This window comes from Cervus canadensis, chromosome 3, assembly GCF_019320065.1.
Source record: "Cervus canadensis isolate Bull #8, Minnesota chromosome 3, ASM1932006v1, whole genome shotgun sequence".
In the NCBI taxonomy this organism is placed as follows: Eukaryota; Metazoa; Chordata; class Mammalia; order Artiodactyla; family Cervidae; genus Cervus; species Cervus canadensis.
Genome location: NC_057388.1, coordinates 47,895,817 through 47,916,670, shown reverse-complemented (window position 1 = coordinate 47,916,670; position 20,854 = coordinate 47,895,817). Strand labels below are relative to the sequence as shown.

The 20,854-nt window shown below is 37.0% G+C and overlaps 1 protein-coding gene across 3 annotated transcripts in view; it reads left to right on the top strand.

The window, feature by feature from the left end:
- Nucleotides 1-20,854, top strand: part of CFTR (CF transmembrane conductance regulator) — a 191,842-nt gene that overhangs the window by 114,487 nt on the left and 56,501 nt on the right. For all 3 annotated transcript variants that reach the window (XM_043463109.1, XM_043463107.1, XM_043463108.1), the window contains exons 16-21: nucleotides 1,047-1,084; nucleotides 1,531-1,781; nucleotides 4,989-5,068; nucleotides 10,481-10,631; nucleotides 11,780-12,007; nucleotides 14,608-14,708. In XM_043463109.1, coding sequence (XP_043319044.1) covers nucleotides 1,047-1,084; nucleotides 1,531-1,781; nucleotides 4,989-5,068; nucleotides 10,481-10,631; nucleotides 11,780-12,007; nucleotides 14,608-14,708 — 849 coding nt within the window. The remainder of the gene's footprint in view (nucleotides 1-1,046; nucleotides 1,085-1,530; nucleotides 1,782-4,988; nucleotides 5,069-10,480; nucleotides 10,632-11,779; nucleotides 12,008-14,607; nucleotides 14,709-20,854) is intronic.

Below are 20,854 nucleotides of genomic sequence, written 5' to 3'. Positions count from 1 at the left end.
CTATATACTATTTAAACTATAAGACTTCATAATGTAATTTCTTAATTACTGCTAACTGTTCTCCATAATTTTTATGTGGTACTGTTAAATGTTTAAGTTGATTATGAAATAATAGATTTCTTATAGCAAGCATATTTTTTTCTCCCCTGTTTATTTTTGGTCTGTGTTCATTTTCAATTTTTTTTTATTTTGCTTACAGTTTCTCCTATTTTTCTATTTGATTTTTTGTTAAAGTTATTATTGGCCTAATTGCATAATGTCAGTCTTATAATTGTGTAAATATTTCTAGTGTTATGATTGTGTTGGTATCATCACAAGATGGTTTCCCCACAGTGTTTAGGAAATTGGAATGCCAAATTGAAATAGAACAGAATTCAGATAATTTAAATATCATGGAAACTAAAAACAAATCATAGTTGTTAATATTTTTTTAGTTATGGTATAGAATATTTGTTCCTCAGCCAAAAATTTCCACCATGAGAAAGCCCACATATTACCAGGAGTATATGTTTTAATGTGAATGCACCTTATCTTTATTAAAAAAAACTGAATTTCTGCACTTTTGAAATGTTAACTGAGTTTCCTGAATGTATATCTCATCCTTTCTCATAACTAATTGGCCTTATAGTTATGAGTCCCTCATAATCATTGTATGACAAATGAAATTATTTATAGCCACCAATGAGATCAGTTATCTGCCAGCAGGCTGAGAGTAATCTCTTCATAAGAAACAGACTTTATTACTTAAAACATTTAACTGCAGTGTTAGCTCTTCTGTGAGGTTCAGTGAGTGGTTCCTGTTGAATGAAGGAGAGAAATGAATAAGTATTTTATTCAGTGAAATTTGAATTCCATTAGCTTAACGTGTTCTCACCTCAAAAGTGGTTCCTGGAACAATTATTGCAGCTGCTGGACCCAGGAAAGTAAAGCCAAGGAAAATAAAATTGTGTGTATTTTGATATTGGTCATGATGGCATTAGAGGTGGGTGTGGGAAGAATGGGAAAAGATGATGGAAAAAAGTCAAGTGTGTGCTGTTCCCTTCCAGGTGGCTGCTTCTTTGGTTGTGTTGTGCCTATTTCCGAAGTGAGTATTCCACATCCTATTGTGGATTGTATTTTGTTTCTGTTGATTTTTTATTAAACATTGTAATTTCCACTCTGCTTCATTTCCCCACAGTAATGTAGTAGAGAATTGAATTCTTTTGTTTAAATTTGTGTGTGCAGTTTTTGTAGCTCATTATCAATTTTTAAAAGATCTAGTCGTGTTTAGTTTCTATAAAAGGCAGTAACAATGTTTAAGACAACCTTGGACAGTTAATATTTTCTCTGAGTATTTGAAATTTTATCTTTTTCAGTGGTGGAAAGCTTAGTCTGTTTTCTTGCAATAGTAAGTCCTTCAGGTTAAAGGCATAAACTCTGCTAATGAAATATGTTGTATTGCTTTAGACTCAAATTCAGCATCATTTACATGTATTGGTAATTCACTGGACAAGTTTGATTGTCAAATAATAATTTCCTTTTGCTTTACAGAATACTTTTTCAAGACAAAGGGAATAGTACTAAGAGTGCAAATAACAGTTATGCAGTGATCATCACCAGCACCAGCTCGTATTACATTTTTTACATTTATGTGGGAGTAGCTGACACTTTGCTTGCTCTAGGACTCTTCAGAGGTTTACCACTGGTGCATACTCTAATCACAGTGTCAAAAACTTTACACCACAAAATGCTACAGTCTGTTCTTCAAGCCCCTATGTCAACCCTCAACACGTTGAAAACAGGTACTTAACTAGATGTACAAAATGAAGCTGCTGCTCCTCCACAAAGAGGGGCTATAAGTTGGTTGATATTGTGGTGATAACATTGGCTTTTGCATGGAGGCATTTACCCTTTGTTGAGCTTCCTTATGTTGGGCGTGGACCTGTCTGGTATTATAGGCTCTCAGGTACTGTCACTCTTCATATTTCTGTTCGTTAGATTAGTGCAGTTTGTTAGGACACAATGCTGATGGGTCTATAGCAGCAGACGCAGGCCCTTCTGTGTCAAATATCCTTTTCTATTCAGATATTTGAGCTAGCTCCCTTCTAGGCATCTTGTTGTCAATGTATAGTGCTGTTTAAAAGGGGAGGTGATTTGAAGAGATCCAAAAAGCAAAATTCTTTTACTAATGAAATATTTTGATGAAATAGAGTAATCTAGTTTCATATAACTGTTCAAAGATAATCCCATAAATTCATTCCAAATTTTATTTTAAATGGGTGGGGGTATCCCAGATATATTTTGAAAGTACTTTTTACATTATCATAGAGGTTGGTAAAGGAGTACCGTTTTTAGTTATAAGATCAGTAAGGTCTGAAGATCTAGTGTATAATGTAGTGACCATAAATGATAAGAACTGGAATATTTGATTATAAAGGAAAAAATAAATTCCAAGCCTGAGAGTTTTAGAGTGATTTGTATCTAAAAATCTCAAGATAAGAATTAACCATCATTTTTTTTTCTGGGTAATAACATTTCAGTGTTAATATTCAAGAGGATCTTCCTTATATTTATTCTGAAGCCCTTGTGTGTCACTGAAGTCTTGCCTCATTTAGATATATTCATCACCATGCTCCGTTTTAGAGCTAAGACGTTTTAGACCTGAAAGGGAATGTCCAGTTACCTTTATCCAGTGACTTCATTTTTTTTCAGTGGGAGAGCTGAGCTTCAGAGAAGTTAGGGGTTTTACCCAAGATTCTAGCAGTGAGAAACAGGCAATGAGATATAATGGAAGGAGCATGGGCATTGTTTGAGGTCTGTCTTGTCCTCTTAAGAGTGATGATCATGGGCAAGTTACTCTTCTGAGACTTGGATCCACATCTGCAAAATGAGAAAAGGAATACTTATCTCAAAAGACCATTGTGAAATGAAATAAGGTCATCACCTACTGGCCGTTACACAGCCAACATCAGGTCAATGCCAACTACCCACTCTTATTCCCTTTCTATTGTTTCCCATCTGGAATATACTAAGCACCAGAATGATGTTTTTTTTTTCTTTTTTTTTACCAAAGTGACTTTCATTTTCTACACAAAGTAAATATCATAGGCTACTCCCCCCACAATTTTGTATTTATTTATGAAAAGGTATACAAATATGATTAATTAAATATGCTAAATAATATATCATTAGTAAGGACTAGGAGATAGTGACAAAAAATAAGCATTGGATAATTCCTACATAAAGCTTTTTGCTGAGGGCTCAGATTGACACAAAATAAATATGACATGGTCCAAGTGACCTCTAGAAGTTTACAATCTAGAAAAAAGACATAGACATGTATACAAGCAACTATACAGCATGTATATAATTATTATAACACAGAAGTGCTGACAAGATATTTCAAAGGTATTCAGTATACCCAGAGGAGGAAGGGATTAATTTGAAAACATTGCAAATGTTTTCAAATTGCACATTGTAAATGTGCAAACATTGACGTGTCCTTGCCAGAGAGGCATTTGAATTGGACCAGGAAGGAGACAATATTTTTTAGCAAGTAGAGATGAGGGGAAAGGGTTTTCAGGCAGAGGGAACCACATGGGAAGTGCGAAGAAATAGGAGAGAGTAAAGTGTATTTAAAGAATAAATCAGATTGATTGAAACAGAATGTTTGAAAAGAGGAAGCTTGTTCCTCGGGTGGCTTAAGGTCAAAATCATGGAAGCTATTAAGTATTAAACTAAGAAATTATGACTTTATCCTGCAGTTCATGGGGAGGGTAAATGATAAGATTCAATCTTATCAAAAACAATTTGTACAGTATTATTGGGCTTCCCTGGTGGCTCAGAGGTTAAAGCATCTGCCTGCAATGTGGGAGACCTGGGTTCGAACCCTGGGTCGGGAAGATCCCCTGGAGAAGGAAATGGCAACCCACTCCAGTATTCTTGCTGGAGAATCCCATGGACAGAGGAGCCTGGTAGGCTACAGTCCACGGGGTCGCAAGGAGTCGGACACGACTGAGCAACTTCACTTCACTTCTATGTTATACTTTAATTGTATGTCTAACTCACCCCGAGGCAATGAATTCCTTAAGGGCCAGGAGCATGGCTGATCCATGTCTGTTGTCTCCGTGCCTAGCATTGTGCCCAGTGCCCTGTAGACACTCCATGTGTGACACTTTTTTCATTGAAGGAAAAAATGATCAGTCTTACAAATGTGAGTCTGTAATTTAGAAGACAGGCGGAAGTTAAATTGTCAGTGAAGACGGTAGAAAAGGAGAACATGGCCAAAGAGGGCCACATGGTGGGCAGGGAGGGTTTGAGAACAGGTTGTGCTGAGGTGTGTCAGAAAGGTGTGGAAGTTGAAAATTAGGGAGGCTCTACATTACGAAATAAGGGAATGATGAGAGCATAGCCAGAAAAATACAAAACTCAGGCTTGTAAGTGTGAGAGTATGGTAGTAGGAGGCTGCCTATTCCTGACATAATTTGTGATAGGGCTCTGTTAGAGACGTTGGGCTTTGTGTGAATCTTACAGCAATGTATATTTCAAAATTTCATAAAATATTCTATATATTCATAAAATCTTACAGCAATCTGTATTTCTTGAACACAGAGTTATTTAGAATCTTTGTACAACAAGTTTCTTCGAATCCTTGTTGTTTGTTGTCATTCAGTCACTAAATCATGTCCTACTCTTTGTGACTCCATGGAGCAGTGCACCAGGCTCCCCTGTCCTTCACTGTCTCCCAGAGTTTGCACAAACTCATGTCCATTGAGTCGGTGTTACCATCCAACCATTGTCTCTCCCTCTGTTGCCTCCTCCTGCCCTCAGTCTTTCCTAGCATCAGAGAATCCTTGTACAACACTGAAATTGTCTATAGCCTTATATATCTGATTATATGTTCATTTGTATTTGAGTTTTGAATGCTTCTGCTATGAACCAAGTTTATCAAATTTTGATATATCTTTTTAAGATTACTAGTTTTTGAAGAATTTTTCTTTACCTTGTAGGTGGGATCCTTAATAGATTCTCCAAAGATATAGCAGTTTTGGATGATCTTCTGCCTCTTACCATATTTGACTTTGTTCAGGTTTGTAAAAATAAGTATTATTAAGTGACTTCACTTTGTTGCACTTTTTAAAAGTATTTAGAAAAGTTATTAAGAGTAAATTAATTCTTGCTTATTTTTCATTTGGTTAAGAGTTTGAACCGTGTCTAGTATATGAATCTTTTCAATATTAAAAAAAATCTTCAAGATAGTCATAAATTTAGTAAATTCAATAATAAGTCAAAACTGTTTACCTGACCAATGTGTTCTGTTGTGCTAAGTTGCTTCAGTCATGTCCAACTCTTTCCAACCCCACGGCCTGTAGCCCACCAGGCTTCTCTGTCCATGGGATTCTCCAGGCAAGAACACTGGAGTGGGTTGCCATGCCCTCCTCCAGGGGATCTTCCCAACCCAGGGATTGAATCCAAGTCTCTTATGTCCTGCATTGGTAGGTGTGTTTTTACCTCTAGTGCCACCTGGGAAGCCCTTACTTGACCAGAACCTAAGGCAGTTCCTCATTTAGATACAATAGCCCTCTACTTAGAAGTGATTTAAGTCTTATAACAGACCACTTTCCCCCAAATCACTGTCCATGAAGTGTGATGTTTTTGGCATTGGCATCACCTTTGATAGAAGTCACCTACATTCAGACGGCCCGGGTTACAATGACGATCAGTTGGTTTCCTGGTGGACTATAGTTTCACCCAGTCTCATCCATGAACAACTTTGGCACAGATGGCTAGTTAGCAGTCTCACAGTAAGGACCATAATCCTGGGACAGAAGTATAGGTAAGTTTTCAGGTAGGTGAGAGAGGAAGGAAAAATTCAGGATTAGTGAGGATTATCCCTGGGTTATAGATCTGAAGGCATCTCCAGGGCAGGCTGACTCGAGCATGTGTCCTGGAATGGGGAGATTGATGGTGAAATGGAGCAGGGAAGAAGGTGAAGGTGACCTAGGGGCAACCTTGCTGGGATTCCATTAAGTGATAGAACTTGAGTGTTGTTAGTTAATAACCTTGGCTATTGAACCAGGTTTGAAAGCAGATTCCTGGCTGACTTGGGTTGAGCCTCAGGGAGTAAACAACAATGCAGCTCAATGACCTCCTTGGAGACAGTTGGAACAGGATGCTGCCCATCGCAGGATGAGTTGCCCCTTTCTCCTCATCCCCCATCCCTCCTCCCACTCCCACCACTGAGAACCTATGAAATAAAATAAAGATTGCCACTTTTGTGTGTATGCACAATGATGTTGGCAGGTTCATAAAAACCAGATTGCCAGTTTGCCTCATCTGAAATGATTGGCACAGCCAAACACGTTAACCATTCCAAGTGAACTTTAGTATTTTGAGTTTCCTTCAGTTACTATGTTTAGGGATATAACTCAGCAGCTGCTGCTGGAATTCATTAAAAAATGCTTTGAGTTCATCATGTAAAGAAGCGTTGCCCATGTCTTTAATTTCTGGACATTTCTTCCTTGTTCTATGCTTATAAATAACCAGACTGAAATATAATATTAAGTCAGTTAAAAAATAGAATGTGGACATCTTGACATCATTGCAAAAGGATTTGTGAATGATAGCCCTTGCTAATTTTTCTTTAAAAACTTTTGTAGCCTGCTGAGTATTTTCTGAATCAGTGTAAGATTCATTTAAGAAATCCTTTGGGAGAGTTTCTTTGTGAACATGTATTTTATGAATTAGCACTTTTTGACACATGTGATGATCTCATCCTTTCTCTTACAACAATTTGAATAGTTTCTGCTCAACTTCTAGTGTTTTGGGGTTCACTGGTCGTTGGCTCATAAGTGATTGGGCAGGGTTCCTTTATGTTGATTTCCCTATTTTGTTTAGAAGAGGGTCTCACATTATGGAAGCATGACACGGCAATCAAATACAATAAAAATCTGATTAATTTTGATTTTATTAAAAAATGCATGCATTAGAGAGGTCCTTTAAATTGTGAGCGCTGTTGGTTACACTTATGTTCAGATTAGAAATTCCTTTCTAGTCACATTTCAGAAACAGGTTTTTCACAGAATAAGGCATACCTATGAATTACTTTTTTCAAAAAAGTATAATTTATATTAACTCTAGTTCTTAACATTTGATAATATTCTGGGAAATTTGCTTTCTGGCTTAGATACTGTATAGTGAAAATGAAAGATCCAGATTCTGTTTTGCAAATAGCACTATTTATTTTACCTTAAGTAAGACACTTAATCTCTAAGGATATCATGTTTCTAAAATGAGGAAGATGTCTGATGATGATCACTTTCAGTACTAAAGTCATATGCTTCAGATTGTCATACTGGAAATGGACCATAATGTGACAAATTCGAACTTGAAGCCACACAGAGAAAAATCTATCCTAGCATCCTGCTTATCTCTATGAGCTTCCCAGGTGGCTCAGTGGGTAAAGAATTCACTTGCAATGCAGGAAACATGTGTTTGATCCCTGGGTTGGGAAGAGTCCCTGGAGGAGGGCGTGGCAACCCACTCCCACAGTATTCTTATCTGGAGAATCCCCAGGGTCGGAGGAGCCTGGCAGGCTACAGTCCATAGGGTCACAAAGAGTTGGATACGACTGAGCACACATAGAATTTCTCTCTCTGTTTGAGTGCCAGATTTTTTTTCATGAAACAGAAGCCTGCACATCTTAAAATGTGCAAATCTTCTCTTTTCAACCTCAAAACCTTTAGGTCTTTTTATTTCCTCTGTCTTAATACAGTGAGCCCTTCTACTTTGATCTCTGCTGTCTTTTACATCCCCCCCTTATTAATTCTATTAATTCCATTAATCTGTTACTTAATTCTCAAGGGCTATCAATTATGAACTAAATTGCAGATCTGGTCTTCAATGCCTGGTTTTAAATAGATATTTATCAATCAGTCAGTTAATGCACCTTCTAAATTATTTCAAAGTGATCCTTCATTCTTATCATCTGCTCCAGTTACACAGGCAACACTATGTTCCCTTCTGTGTCAGAAATACTTGGAAGCTGTTTTTGGGGATGAAAATGGTGCCTTGCAGGTTTTATAGTCTGTTGATATTTTTTCCCCTAGAATTTTAGGACTTTGATAAGCTTGAATGGGAATTAAGATCTGTACTCATATTTCCATCTTGTATTTAAGTCTGTTTGTTTGTTTTGCTGTCCTCTCTTTAATACACCTGGTCTGATGTGACTTGTTTCTTATTCACTATGAATTAAAAGCTAGGACAGAATTTAAAGTTTCTTTGTGTAATTAGAATACCAAGCATATTAAAGTAGTGCCTCTAGTTTTGCATAAGTGCTAAATTATTACCTTCTGACCTCAGTGCCTAAGGATGACTCCTTATAGAGCAGACTGAGTTGTTTTCCTCAAAGCCTAGACTTAGTTTTTCACCTCTCAGATAGGGCTATATTACGAATGATTATAATCACTGGAAGTCTACCTTGTGACTATTTCATCCCTTCCAGTTGTCCCACCTTATCCATTATTCTCAGACCTTCTGTTGTACTGGTTGGGTCGGCTACACAATTCTTCCTGTTGTATTGTAACACAGTTGCAATTTCATTCCTAAGAATATCAACCATGTCAGCAATAATTAAAAAAACAATGATCACTTTCCCCACTCATTGTTATAATACAAAAGCTCCAGATTGGAATTATATGGTAAAAATAGCAGAAGACAAATGAACACAGTGCCCTTTATAATTGTCAACAGTAAACAGATGAACAAACCCTGATTCTAGTGAAATAGCTGAATGTTTCTGTGCTGTAAATGCAACAGTATTTATCTTTCATACACACTGGTGTTTAATAAAATGGCCCATTTAAATTAAATTGTAGTTCCTAGTAAATAATGCTTGGAAGTTAATTTTTCTGTTTTTTTCCCGTAAGACTCTCTCTATGAGAAATGAGTATCCTCAGTTAAAAAACTGAGTCCTCTGCATTGATGAAGTCTTGTCATGTAGTAACTAGGGTGATTGAGGCTTTCTCATTGTACTGGTGGCTCTTGTAGGGCAAGAGCAGAATAGAGAGGACTTTCCTTAAATTGGCTTCCCTGATAGCTCAGTTGATAAATAATCCGCCTGCAATGCAGGAGACCATGGTTTGATCCCTGGGCTGGGAAGATCCCCTGGAGAAGGTAAAGGCTACCCACTCCTGTATTCTGGCCTGAAGAATTCCATGGACTGTTTAGTCCATGGGGTCACAAAGAGTCAGACATGACTGAGTGATTTTCACTTTTACTTTCCTTAAATTATTGTCATCATATGTAGTTAGTCCAGGGTCTGGCACAGCAAAGATTTTTTTGAGTATTTCTTGAACAAAAATGAGTGAAGGGCTGGTACTGTAGAATTTGATGATGGACACGTTAGAGGCGTTTTCTCTATTACACGTATCGTTGAGATATGATCATCTGAAGCTTTAGATGAAAATAGCAACCCATTCAAAGAAGATTTATGCAGATGTTACATCCTCATTCATGTTTCCATCTGCCAAAATGTTCTGTATTTCTGCATCAGTTGGAAAGTGTATGTGTCACTCATGGCAGCTGGTAGAGAACTGGATTGCTGATTATCAGATAGATATTATGATAGGTTTATTTTTCAACCCTTGTTGTGACAGCTACCTTATTTATACTTTATTCACATGGGTAATTATGGAGCAAATGCTGGCAGATTTTTTTTTTTTACTTTTTTATACATATGAATTTTGTGTCACTTGGAAATAGAGAATTTAAGCCTTTAACTTGATTTGAGGAACACCAGTATAATCACCTTGTTTCTGAGACCACCCACATTGCTTCACTTTTGGGGTAGATAATGTGAAGAACTATCTCTAATGAATGGGCTTGACTTAAACACAAAATTCATTTGATAACACATAAGAGAAAAAAATGGTCTGATTTCAAATTAAATCAGCCCTACCCCCAAAATCTTCCTTTTGTTTTTTTTCCACATCAAGGTCGTCTTCAGTTGTTTTACAGGCAAAGAACAAAAACAGAAAGGGGAGTAAAATTCAAGTATAATTTTTTTTCAATCTTAAATGTTAATCATCTAGATTCAGAGAAATCAAGTAGCTTACCTAGATGACCATTCATACTAAAATTATTTTAAAATAAAAAGTTTATTTTAAAAGAAGCCCAGGCTAGAAAAAATTACATTCATTTAAAATTTTTCATACAACACTTTAAAGAGTATAGGAAGTGGAAGTAGACTAAGATACAAGAATACCATGTTTTCTAAACTTCAAAATGTTATTATGAGCAACCTAAGCCATTTTTGGAATTTTGGTAGATCTTATGAAAAATGTGCTTTAATGTGACCACCTTCCCAGTAGGAAGATACCTGCCCTGTATTTAAAATGGAACAGAGTGCGAAAACCTTGTTTAGAAAACATTGGTAACATACCTTGTCTACTTTGCAACATGGAAATATTTACTTATCACTGTGTTTTCTTTGATCCTACAGTTGTTATTAATTGTGATTGGAGCTGTGGTGGTCGTCTCAGTTTTACAACCCTACATCTTCTTAGCTACAGTGCCCGTGATAGCGGCTTTTATTCTCTTGAGAGCCTACTTCCTCCACACCTCCCAGCAACTCAAGCAGCTGGAATCTGAAGGTATGGTACAGCTTGTGACATGCCCACAAGAGCTACCTGTGGATATTTATCTGCAATTCATCTACTTTTTCAAAATGTTTTTCCTGTTTTTAAACTCTTGCGTGATATGACAATGAGTTTTAAAAATGTCTAAGGATATTTCAACTTTGATTCAGGGCCATTTCTATACATTCTCATCATATATACCTCTCCTGGTTCTTATATTTTGTTAATAAATAATTTTTATTATAACAAGTAACAAATTTTACATATTAACAAATATCAAATTTATTAATAAACAGCAAATTTTTTAACAAAAGTATTATTAAATATTATTTTTGAGAATTTGACCATTGCCTTCCTTCAGATTTAAAATGTAGTGTTAAACCACAAACTCTGCAAAACTATTTAAGTGTAGAAAAGGAAACAGTAAGTTATAAAACACATGTAGATTATTTTTATGAATTAATGACTGTGGCTTCATTTTGATTTTAAAACAAGTATATAGAGTCTTAGGAGGCTTGATGTATATGATACCTGTTCTTAATTATATGAATTAAAATTTGAAATGATAGTGCCACTATTTCTAAAGGTTTGTCTGTGTTCCTAAATGAGACTTGACAAAGTTCTTTTCAGACACCTTTCCTTTCTCTCCAGGAGTCTGCTTTTTGGTGCGCCCCCAAACACTGCTTGAGCTCTTTGGAAAGCACATTGTTCAATAACATCCTTTGTTTAGGTGCATTTTCAGGGGATATATTTCCAGTGTTCTTCTACATTGAAGGTTATTTGCTGAATTAAGTCACACAGACTTTCTTAATTGAGGCATTGAATGAATTGTCTCAAAAGAGAAACATTTTCAGCAGTGATTAATTTAGGATTAGTCAGATAAACAATACCCAGTGGTAGCCAAGGCATATGAATTAATAATGGCAACGATTTTTTAATAAGTTTCCATCCATGGTAACCAAGTTAAAAAGGAGGGTAACTCATTAAAAAAATTACAGATTGCATCTATTCAAAGTTTGCGCCACAATGAAAAGCCTTTCTATCCAATGACGTCCATTGTTTGATTACTTGTTTGATTACTCTTTAAGTTACCCTTTCTAAAGTAAGAATTTGCATTATGTATTTACATGACTTGCATTGTTCTCTATGGAAATATTTCACAGGCAGGAGTCCGATTTTCACTCATCTTGTTACAAGCTTAAAAGGACTATGGACACTTCGTGCCTTTGGACGGCAGCCTTACTTTGAAACTTTATTCCACAAAGCTCTGAATTTACATACTGCCAACTGGTTCTTGTATCTGTCAACACTGCGCTGGTTCCAAATGAGAATAGAAATGATTTTTGTCATCTTCTTCATTGCTGTTACCTTCATTTCCATTTTAACAACAGGTACTATGAACTCCTTAACTGTTTAGCTAAGCATTTAATTTAAAGCTTTGTCAGCCAGTAAAATGCTGCATTCATGTAAGTTAAAATTTTTAGGTATCATTAAATAGATTTTTTTAGTTTATTCATCCAAAATTTGTTTATTGTTGAATGAATGATTTCTGTGAATTAGAGCTGCAGTTGAAAAACTGAGATATATATATATATATTTCATCACAAGTAAAATGAAAACCTGTATAGACAAGTGAGTTCTTCTAATGAAAAAAGTTGAATTACTGAGCTATAAGAAGTATTGAGATATATATGTTACAGTGAATGAAGATTCCGAGGGACTGCCAAATTTGATGCGTTGGTTGGTTGTAAGAACAGAATTCTGTTCAAACAAAATGAAGCAAATGTTGGAGAGTTACAGGAGGTCCTCGTGGGCAGAAGGCACACTGCACCTCCATGGGAAATGGACCAGTCATGGAGAGTCGTACTCAGAGCTTCCCATTCTGGAGGCCAGATGCTGGCCATGTCCATTCCTTTCTGTGGCCACTTTATTCATTTCTCTTTCTCTAAAGACTGGTTTGGTTAATGTCCCAGAGCTGTGCAACAGTGACCTAGTATGGCCTTTCCAGTCAGGGCCCTTGAGGGAACAGCTGAGTTCCTCTGTCCAGTTACCAAGTATTGACAAGAACAGCAAACAGGCTCATATTGGCTCCGAGGTCACCTGCAGTCCCACGGGTGCTGAGAGAGTAGTGGATTCCTCACCTTCACTGTTCTCTCAGCCCAAGGCTTTGGGAAATGACTCTGCAAAAGGAATTCAAGGCGGCAGGCAAATGAAGTAAATCCTTAGCAGTACAATAGTTTGGGGCAACCTTAAAACAAAATAAAGTTTCTTTTGTGGTTCAGAATTAAACAATTTTTTCTTTAATTAAGTTATTTGAAACAAGATCCGAGAGGGCTGAATGAACAAGGATTTGTTAACAGTGAAATCACACCAATATATCATGTACTATAATGTAATGATTAAGGATCTGATTGAATCCTAGCTTATTAGGCATTGACAGAGCAATGAGTATCAGTACTGATACTGATACAGAGAATCAGTATCGCCCAGGACCTATCTATGAAGTCAGGTGCCCAGCCAGAGTGAATGTTAGCCTCACAGCTAGTATCAACCCTCCCTCTGCTGGTCTTCAGCTGTGGCGGCTTGTACACTTTAGTCGGCTACTCTAAAGCCCTCATTTTCCTCATGTGTAAATAAACACAATTGTGCCTATTTCATAAGTTTGTGGTGAGAATTAAATGTGATAATTTGTGCAAAGCACTTAGTGTAGTGCCTGGTCCATAGTGGGTACCCAAAAATCTTATGTTACTTATTATTGTTATTATTTTTAAAATTTTATCTTACTCTCATCTTAATATTCAGAATGAGTAATGTATTGGGCCCTGGATAAATTTTACCTGTTTAAAATAAGTGATTTAGTATTAAAACCACATACCTGCTGTCTATAGTTTGTCTTCTATTAGAATAATTATGGAAGCAAAAATTTCAATTCATAGTAATAGGATGACTTGTTTCTCCCAATTTTAGAGCCCTAAAATTGTTTTATCATGCATTACAGCTGCAGGGCTTGACTCTCAATTAAGATAACATAAATTTATAATAATTTAAGGACATTCTTATTAGAAAAATTTAGGGCCATGAATACAGAGTATTTGTAAATTTTAATTAGTGGTCCCCTCTAGCCCTTAAAGGGCTTTCCTGGTAGCTCAGACGGTAAAGCGTCTGCCTACAATGCGGGAGACCTGGGTTCGATCCATGGGTCGGGAAGATCGCCTGGAGAAGGAAATGGCAATCCACTCCAGTATTCTTGCCTGGAAAATCCCATGGACCGAGGAGCCTGGTAGGCTACAGTCTGTGGGGTTGCAAAGAGTCGGACACGACTGAGCGACTTCACTTTTACTTCACTAGCCCTTAAAAACTAACTACTCTAATTAAGCATTTGAGTATTGTTCTTCCTATCTGAACTAATCAATTTTTTAACTCAAAGGGCAGTCTTCTCTTTTTCCAAATGGCAGACCCATGAGTTCTGACTTCTCCATGAAACTCGAAGTTCTTTCTTCCCAACAGCATCTGATTGACAGAGAGAAGTCCTCCTTACAAAGACATGAAGCACATCTAAACATCTTCTGAATGCTGCTCACACACCTCTCTCCTGCTTTTGACTTCTTTGTAGAGAAGCGTATTCAGACACAGAAAGTCTTTCCATTGTCCGTTGTAGTCTTTGAAGATATTATTACTTACAGAGTAATAGTAGAAGAGATAAAAATTACATTACCCAACACCAACATCCCATTTAATATCTGAAGCATTTAAAAAAGGGCAACTCTTTACTAATATGCAGTCATTCTTTGATTTAAAATGTTGGTTGAATACTAACAGGGCGTATTATCACTAGTGATGCATGCTGTGGGGAACTGAGATGAAAAATGGTTTAAATTGGCACAGAATCTAAATGTAACTTTAACACATGCTATCTTCTAGGTATACATAAAGCGGTTCACAGAAAAGAGAAATAGCCTAAAGTTTGTTTATATATATTTTCCACTTATAGGTGAAGGAGAAGGAAGAGTTGGGATTATTCTAACTTTAGCCATGAATATCATGGGTACATTGCAGTGGGCTGTAAACTCTAGCATAGATGTGGATAGCTTGGTAAGTATTTTTTTTTAACTTTTATGAAAAAAGTTCAGACAAACCAAAAAGTGTGGATAATAGCATAAAGGATGACTATATACCCAGCCCCAGCTTAAGAAATAAGACACTGCAGATCAGTTGAAGTTCACTGTTTGTATCTCTTATTAAACCCATATCTCTTCTTTCTTCCATATAAATAGCCACAATCAAGATCTGGTGCTACTATGAACATTCTTGCAGTTCCTTGCCTAGGATTTTTCTAGGATAGCCACCCAAGAGTGGTATTGTTGGGTCATAGAATTCACCCATGTTCAACTTTGCTAGGTGGTGCCAAATTGTTCTAAGATCTGTTGTACCAGATTATACTCCCATCAAGAGAGTATAAAAGGGGACTTCCCTCTGGTGGTACTGTGGCCAAGATTCCATGCCCCCAATGCAGGGGGGGCCCAGATTTGATCCCTGGTCAGAGAACTAGATCCCACATGCTGCAACTGAGACCCTGTACAGCCAAATAAATAAGTATTCTTTCAAAAAAAGAGAGAGTGTAAGAATTCTCAGAGGTCCATAGGTATTATATACAACACTTGATAATGTCAGACTTTTAAAAAAATTGAAGTATAGTTGATTTGCAGTGTTGTATTAGTTTCAGGTTATACCAAAGTGATTCAATGATATATATTTTTTCAGATTATTTTCAATTATTGCTTATTACAAGATATTGAACATGGTTCCCTGTGGAGACTTTGTTGCTTTGTTGCAATCTTTGTTGCTTATCTATTTTATATATAGTAGTTTGTATCTGCTAATCCCAAACTCCTTTATTTCTCCCCCATTCCTTCCCTTTTGGTAACTGTAACTGTTTTCTGTATCTGTGAGCCATTTCTGTTTTGTATATAGGTTCAGTTGTATTGATTTTTTGATTCCACATATTGAATATATATATATGTATGATGTATAGCATTTGTATTTCTCTACTTAGTATGATACTCTATAGGTCCATCCATGTTGCTGGAAATTGCATTATTTCATTCTTTTTTATGGCTGAGTAGTATTTTACTGTACATATGAATCACATCTTCTTTATCCATTCGTCTATCCATGAACCACTTAGGTTGCTTCCATGTCTTGGCTATGGTAAATAGTGATACTGTGAAAATTAGGGTACATGTATCTTTTAAAAATAGTTTTTATCTTTTACAGACATATGCCCAGGAGCAGGATTGCTACATCAAATGGTAGCTCTATTTTTAATTTATTTTAAGGAAGCTTCATACTGTTTTCCATAGTGGGTGCCCAAATTTACATTCCCACTATTAGGAGGGTGTAGGAGGGTTCACTTTTCTCCACAGCCTCCCATCATTTATTACCCTTTTGGTTTAGGTTCTTTCTTGACCTTTTGGGTTATGGTCTTTTTCTTTTTCTCTGAGACAGTTGATATGTTCTCAAAATGCTCACATTCATTCAGTTGTTGAAATGTGTATAATCAACTTCTGTCAGAATAAATATCATTGTAAAATATACCTCTAGGGAAAAACCAAATTTTTTCATGCCCTCTTCTTGCCCTTGTGACAATATTTTATTTAACAAAAGCATTTTAATAATTCATTGAAATGTCATTTAACTTTAATACGATTTATAGCAGAGTTTCATTTTAGTTTGACCAGCTCTTTTTAGTGACTCCATGTATCTCCTTACTTAGCTCATATACTTTTGGGGTTGAGTCTTGTAAATGTACTTTAAAATGTTTCTGTTGGAAAACAGCAGGAGAATACTAAGTAAATATTGTACTGGCATCTATTTAATTCTTTGTTCAAACTTTCCTCGACTTTGACATTACAGTTAAAATCCTAATGCACTTCTTTTTCTTTATCTGGAAGCGTTTGTTCACCTTGTATATGCACAATTCTTTTCTCTTTATTGTATTAATTTCCTTGGTTTATGTAACAGCCTCTATAGCCTCTCTTTGTTTGGTGCCTGTGTGTTTTGCATGTCTAATCACCATTAAAGTTTCTTTCAAGCTTTTTTATTTAGCTAGTTTTTCATGTGGTCATCCTAGACTTTGTGACGTGTGCTTTGACTTTCATCTCCTGGCATAACAGAATGTCTGCAATAAGGTATTATGTTATAATACAGTCCGTGAAAAGTATCAATATTTGGAGTTCATCATATTTTAAAAAGTTTTATTCTTTTGTTTGAATATCAAAGTGATCACGTTAGTTTATGTTTCGCTGACAAATAGCACAAGTGGTCTTGCCTGAGTCTTTGTTGGCATTTATCTAGTTATTAATTCCATCTTGCTGCTTCCACCCCTGCAACTGCTACAGCTGTCCAGTAATCTGTTAGTTTTCACCTAGCATATGTTGAAAGTAGGAGGGGAGAGAGCTGTAACCTCAAATTTCATGTTTACATATATGTTAACACTAAAGGTCCTTGGAACCGCTGAAGTAAAAACTCATTTTACTTTATTGAGTTCTGAAATGAATTTAGACCTCAGGTGTTTTTGTTTTGTGTTTTCTGCCACATCTTGCGGCAAGTAGGATCTTAGTTCCATGACCAGGGATTGAACCTGCACCCCCTCCATTGGAGGCATGGAGTCTTAATCACTGGCCCCGGGGATATCCCTGCACATGAGTTTAAAATGAAATAAACAAGGTGTTTTGTTTGACACTTTTCGTTTTTTAGTACAGAGGTAGCCAGGAAAAAAAAAATCTTCAGACTTGGAAAGAATATTTCATTTACCCATCTGGCTGAGTTTAGGCATGAACGTCAAACGTCAATAGAAATATGAAGTTCCAAGAATATGACTTCACTGCTCATCCATTCATTTACTCGGGTGCCCAGACTTCCTTAGCTTTCAGCCAGTGAAGGTATTAATAATATTTGGATGGTAACACTTCCTCATCACAGCCTCAGGTAGCTTTGTAGTTTTGACTATACACATTTCAGAGGTTGGCACTCAAAACTGGTCAGCAAACCTTTTAATACATTTTCCTGATAAGTTCTTTCTGTTTTATTCCCTAAGATAGCCCTTTATCACCTTCTTGACTCTTCTCAGGTGCTCTAATAATTCTACCTCCTGCATTTTCAGTCAATAATCTTGTTATATATGTCATAGGAAAAAAAAAAAAAAAAAAGATGGAGCTAGAAAGAATTTCCTCCTTTTTTTCCACTAGTTGTAACATCATTCTGCACCACTGCTCATATGTTCCAGTTCCCTCCATGTCTCTGCTCCTGTGTAAAGGCCAGTATATGCAATTAACTCCTCTTGTGGTACCTTTCTCCCTAGCATAAAAATACCATCCCTTGATCTAATACCCATTTCTTTGACCTATTTTTAGCAGAAATTCTTGAAACAGTGCCTTACTCCATGTCATCCTCCCAGTTCTTTCCATCAGTCGGTCAGTTCAGTCACTCAGTTGTTTGCGATTCTTTGTGACCCCATGGACTGCAGCATGCCAGGCTTCCCTGTCCATCACCAACTTTTGGAGCTTGCTTAAACTCATGTCCATCGAGTTGTTGATTCCATCCAACCATCTCATTCTCTGTCATCCCCTTTTCCTTCTGCCTTCAATCTTTCCCAGCATCAGGATCTCTTCAAAAGAGTCAGTTCTTCGCATCAGGTAGCCAAAGTATTGGAGTTTCAGCTTCAGCATCAGTCCTTCCAATGAACATTCAGGATTGATTTCCTTTAGGATGGACTGGTTGGATCTCCTTGCAGTCCAAGGGACTCTCAAGAGTCTTCTCTAACACCACAGTTCAAAAGCATCAATTCTTTGGCACTTAGCTTTCTCTCTATGGTCCAACTCTCACATCCATACATGACTACTGGAAAAACCATAGCTTTGACTAGATGGACCTTTGCTGACAAAGTAACGTCTCTGCTTTTTAATATGCTATCTAGGTTGGTCATAACTTTTCTTCCAAGGAGCAAGCGTCCTTTAATTTCATGGCTGCAGTCACTATCTGTAGTGGTTTTGGAGCTCAAGAAAATGAAGTCTCTCACTGTTTCCATTGTTTCCCCATCTATTTGCCATGAAGTGATGAACTGGATGCCATGATCTTCATTTTCTGAATGTTGAGCTTTAAGCCAACTTTTTCACTCTCCTCTTTCACGTTCATCAAGAGGCTCTTTAGTTTTTCTTCACTTTCTGTCATAAGGGTGGTGTCATCTGCTTATCTGAGGTTATTGATATTTCTCCCAGCAATCTTGATTCCAGCTTGTGCTTCATCCAGCCCAGCATTTGGCATGATGTACTCTGCATATAAGTTAATTAAGCAGGGTAACAATAAACAGCCTTGATGAACCCCTTTCCCAATTTGGAACCAGTCTGTTGTTCCAAGCCTGGTTCTAACTGTTGGTTCTTGACCAGCATACAGATTTCTCAGGAGGCAGGTAAGGAGGTCTGGTATTCCCATCTCTTGAAGAATTTTCCACAGTTTGTTGTGATCCACACCATCAATACCATCAAAATCCACACCATTTGGTGTAGTCAATGAAACAGAAGTAGATGTTTTTCTGGAACTCTCTTTTTTGATGATCCAACAGATGTTGAATTTGATCTCTGGTTCCTCTGCCTTTTCTAAATCCAGCTTGAACATCTGGAAGTTCATGGTTCATGTACTGTTGAAGCCTGGCTTGGAGAATTTTGAACATTGCTTTGCTAGCATGTGAGATGAGTGCAATTGTGCAGTAGTTTGAACATTCTTTGGCATTGGCTTTCTTTGGGATTGGAATGAAAACTGACCTTTTCCTGTCCTGTGGCCACTGCTGAGTTTTACAGATTTGCTGGCAATTTAAGTGAAGCACTTTAACAGCATCATCTTTTAGGATTTGAAATATGGAAATTCTTTCCATACCCTACTTCATTTCATTTCCATCATCCCTCAGACTCATAACCAATATCTTTCTAGAGCCAGCGTCTTTATATCTCTCAGTCTCTCAAGTAGTACTCATACTCATGCCATGGACACATCCTTCTTGTTATCCTGTCTTCTTTCACTAGGGTGATGTTTTTCACACCCGGTTTTCCTGCTGCCTCACCGGTTCCTCCTTAATTCTCTTTGCTGGCCCCTTATCATCTTTCAGATCACTAAACACCAGCTGTATGCTAGCCCTCTTCTATCTACACTTTCTCTGTTATAATCTAACTCTGTGCTTCTGAAATCATCTCTCAGTGAATCACACATTCATATCTCCAGTTAAGACCACTCCTCTGCTCTCTCTCTCTATATATATTCAACTACTAACTTGACACCTCCATGTGTTTATAAAACACAGTGATAGACTGTCTTCCAGTAGACTTGACATTTTAGTTCATAAATTCTTATTTGGAATCTCCTGGAAATATGCTTGTGGTATCAAGAGACAATTATAAGTGAACAAAACTTCTGTTTCGCCTACTAGTTTGTCTAGCTTTATATAGGAGTTTGGGAAAAAGTTCATCTGTCACCTTATGAACAGTGTAGTATAATAGGTTGTGAATAACCCCAGAGATTTTTTAAATAGTAAAATTATCAGAGTCCAACTTAATTCCTGTTTAAACTCCCATGTTAGGGGATTTCCAGTTATTTCAATTGATACCACAGTGTTTTAAGAACTGTTATATCTAATTATCTCTTAATTTTAACATAAATTATGTGTGTATCTGGCTTCCCTGGTACCTCAGCTGATAAAGAATCTACCTGGAATGCAGCAGACCCCGGCTTGATTCCTGGGTCGGGAAGAGCCCTTAGAGAAGGGATAGGCCACCCACTCCAGTATTCATGAGTTTCCCTGGTGGCTCGGATGGTAAAAATCCGCCTGCACTAAGGGAGACCTGGATTCAATCCCTGGGTTGGGAAGATCCCCTGGAGGAAGGCATGGCAACCCATTCCAGTATTCTTGCCTGGAGAATCCCTATGGACAGAGGAGCTTAGTACGCTATAGACCATGAGGTCACAGAGAGTCGGACACGGCTGAGCAACTAAGCATAGCACAGCACAGCACATATGTATGTCTCTCTGTTCATTTCAATTGCAAAGCTTATACTATTCTGTAGATGGGATGAAAAGTGACGTATTAATTCTTTTTAGCTCCATTCCTCAAGTACCATATGGATTAAAGTAAGTTCAATCTTAAAAAATTTTGTGTTATTATTTAACAAAGTTGTGTACTTATTGTATTT